Genomic DNA, 3,556 nt, shown 5'->3' on the forward strand with positions numbered 1-3,556 from the left:
GGAAGCAGATTGCACGTGTTTCCCTGGCTTCATGCTCCTGGCTTGACCCAGAGGGCAAGAAGAAATGATGATGGCACCAAATAGGACTGGGGTGCTTATGCCCTTCCTTTGCTAAATCCTCCATAACTGCCCCTTTCTCTTCCCTCTCCCCTTATTTTCCTTCTGCTGTGGTCCTGAATTCTGGAGTTGTTTTTTTGTTGTTCTCTTTTTCATCCTGATGAGGGCATCACTGCAGACCATGATATGTCTGGGGCTGTGGGCAGCTGCCCTGCTCTGCTTGCTTTCCCCTGGCACCGTGCGAGGTGACTGCTGGCTGATTGAAGGGGACAAAGGTTATGTGTGGCTGGCCATCTGCAGCCAGAACCAGCCCCCGTATGAGACCATCCCCCAGCACATCAACAGCACGGTGCACGACTTGCGTCTGAACGAGAATAAGCTCAAAGTGGTGCTGTACTCCTCCCTCAACCGCTTCGGCAACCTGACTGATTTGAACCTGACCAAGAATGAGATCTCCTATATCGAGGATGGGGCTTTCATGGGCCAGTCAAACCTCCAGGTCTTACAGCTGGGCTACAACAAACTCACCAACCTGACAGAGGGTATGTTGCGGGGCATGGCTCGTCTCCAGTTCCTCTTTGTGCAGCACAACCTAATTGAGCTGGTCACCCCAACTGCCTTCTCTGAGTGCCCCAGCTTGATTAGCATTGACTTGTCATCCAACCGTCTCAGTCGCCTGGAGGGGAACACTTTCACCAGCTTGAGCAATCTGATGGTCTGCGAGCTGGCTGGCAACCCCTTCAACTGTGACTGTAGCCTCTACAGCTTTCTTAACTGGTTGGCAGTCTTCAACAATGTCACCAAGAACTATGACCGGCTGCAGTGTGAGACTCCTCGGGAGTTTGCTGGATACCCACTCCTGGTACCTCGGCCTCACCACAACCGCAATGCCATCACCATCTTCCAGTCCATGTGCAGAGGTGGCACCATCCCATCCCTCTCCAGGGTCAACCCCACCCCCTATACCCCTGACTCCCAGAGAGACCTGGATGAGGGCTCAGCCATCAGCCCTGGGGACTTCCTTTCAGTCAAGCCTCCAGCCTCCTCCACCACTGACTCCTCCTTCAGTCCCAGCATCAAGCTCCACGATGTCACCATCACCTCAGCTATCCTGATGGTAACCATCCCCATGCCCTACAGTAAGATGTATGTGCTGGTCCAATACAACAACAGCTACGTTTCTGACATAGCAACACTGAAGAGCAAGAAGGAATATGTCACTGTCAACAAGTTGAAGGCCCACACTGATTATACTTTCTGTGTGGCCTCCATCCGCAACAACAGGCGCTACAACCACACTTGCCTGACCTTTGCAACCCGGAGCAAAGGCAGGGAGGACCCTATTTCCAGTACTTCCACCACCACACACTACATCATGACCACCCTGGGTTGCCTCTTTGGGATGGTCATTGTCCTGGGAGTGGTGTACTATTGCCTGCGGAAGCGGAGGATGCAGGAGGAGAAACAGAAGTCACTCAATGTCAAAAAGACCATCCTGGAAATGCGTTATGGATCAGATATTGATACCAGTACCATGGTCCATCCTTCCCAGAAGCTGGGTGAGCCACCAGTCATCCCTGTCTCACGGATGTCCTCCATCCCTTCCATGATTGGGGAGAAGTTGCCTCCATCAAAGTCAATGGATGCTGGGTTGGAGACTCCTAAAGTCACCACTAAAGGTAACTACATTGAGGTGAGGACTGGTGGTGGGGATGGGCTGGAACGAACCCAGCGGGATGAGGACCTGAGGGAGCTTGACAATGGGCAAGGCTCAGCTGCTGAGATCTCTACTATAGCCAAGGAGGTAGACAAGGTCAACCAGATCATCAACAACTGTATTGATGCCCTCAAGCTGGACACAGCTTCCTTCCTGGGTGGTGGGACTGGTGTTGACTCAGACATGGCCTTTGAGTGCCAGTCCATCCCAGCCAGTTCCTCAGGGGGGCTAGAGCGGCCCAGCTTTCTTTCCCCACCCTACAAGGAAAGCTCCCACCACCCTTTGCAGCGCCAGCTCAGCGCTGATGCTGCTGTGGCCAGAAAGACCTGCAGTGTCTCCTCTAGCGGTTCCATCAAGAGTGCCAAGGTCTTCAGCTTGGATGTGCCTGACCACCCGCCACTCAGCAAGTCTGATTCCAAATACATTGAGAAGGGCAGCCCACTCAACAGCCCTTTGGAACGTCTTCCCTTGGTGTCCCCGGGCGCCATCCACCACTTGGAGGTCAAGCCTTCTTACCATTGCAGTGAGCACCGTCACTCCTTCCCGGCCCTCTACTATGAGGAAAGTGCTGACACCTTGAGCCAGCGGGTGTCATTCCTCAAGCCGCTCTCCCGGTCCAAGCGAGACTCCACATACTCCCAGCTCTCCCCCAGACACTACTTCTCGGGCTACTCCTCCAGCCCTGAGTACTCCTCAGAGAGCACCCACAAGATCTGGGAGCGATTCCGGCCTTACAAGAAGCACCACAGGGAGGAGGTTTACATGGCGGCTGGGCACGCCCTGCGGAAGAAAGTTCAGTTTGCTAAGGACGAGGATCTGCATGACATCCTGGATTACTGGAAAGGAGTCTCTGCTCAGCAGAAGCTGTGACTCTCCCTCTCTCTTTCCGAGGAAACAATACAAAACAAGACCCACCCCCAACAACCAGAAAAAAAAAAAAAAAAAAAAAGCCACTTGACTGTGAAAAATAAACCAACAACAAAATACTCCCAACAAATACAAAACTGACAAAATGGTTTCTTAAAGTTTACAACAACAACAAAAAACTCACACACACAGACACACACTCAGACACACACACGCTGAATTGTCTCTACTGTGTTACAGGGACCATTGTTCTGCCTGCAGATGGTTGGGAGGAGCGTCCTGCTCTAACACTGTGGTAACAACACTGGAGTGCGGGTGGGTAGGAATGGCCCGGGAGGGGGTGGCGGCAGTGGCAGGGGATGGACACTCACTGGACATGAAACTCAGCTGTGAACTATTGCTCTTTCTGTTCCTTTAGGGTGGGAGGGGAGGGCTTCGGTCTCTGCCCACCTGAAACATCTACTTTTGAAAATCTTCCATCACTAGTTTTCCCCTCATTTCCTCTAGCAGTGGAAGCTTTTCTTTCTCTCTTGTACCTTCCAAAATAGGTGGGATTTGTTGGCAGATGTTCTCTCTCTTCTTTTGCCCTTCCTTATCCTTCTCTGTTAGGGCTCCCTAGGCTTGTAGTTTCTGTCTAGATGCTTCCTGAACCTGCATCCTCCTTAGAGGAAGGAAAGGAGAAGTGAGGGACGAAGGGAGATAGGACCTGACATACAACAGGTTCTGTGCCCTTGTTGCTTTTCCTCCTTCCCTTGTCCTGCCATGCTATTGCTGATGAACACCAGCAATTCTGGAGTGACAGGCATTTTCCAGGCCTGCTCAGAGCCATTTTTATGCCAGCTGGTGGAGGGGCATGAATGTGCTCTTTAGCACGGCAAGCTAGGTCCTCAAGGATTGGTGGAAGAAAAGGCAGGA

General features: G+C 52.2%; 1 protein-coding gene across 1 annotated transcript; it reads left to right on the forward strand.

The window, feature by feature from the left end:
• Positions 1 to 217: 217 nt before the first annotated feature.
• ELFN2 (extracellular leucine-rich repeat and fibronectin type III domain containing 2) lies at positions 218 to 2,689 on the forward strand. The gene has a single exon (XM_010005743.1). The coding sequence runs from the start codon at positions 218 to 220 to the stop codon at positions 2,642 to 2,644; it is 2,427 nt and encodes an 808-aa protein (XP_010004045.1). The 3' UTR covers positions 2,645 to 2,689.
• The last annotated feature ends 867 nt before the right edge of the window (positions 2,690 to 3,556 follow it).

This window comes from Chaetura pelagica, unplaced genomic scaffold (genome assembly GCF_000747805.2).
Source record: "Chaetura pelagica isolate M959 unplaced genomic scaffold, ChaPel_1.0 scaffold79, whole genome shotgun sequence".
NCBI classification, from domain to species: domain Eukaryota; kingdom Metazoa; phylum Chordata; class Aves; order Apodiformes; family Apodidae; genus Chaetura; species Chaetura pelagica.

Coding starts and splice junctions, on each gene's coding strand:
- ELFN2 (XM_010005743.1), top strand. CDS start 218: ATGAGGGCATCACTGCAGACCATGATATGTCTGGGGCTGTGGGCAGCT.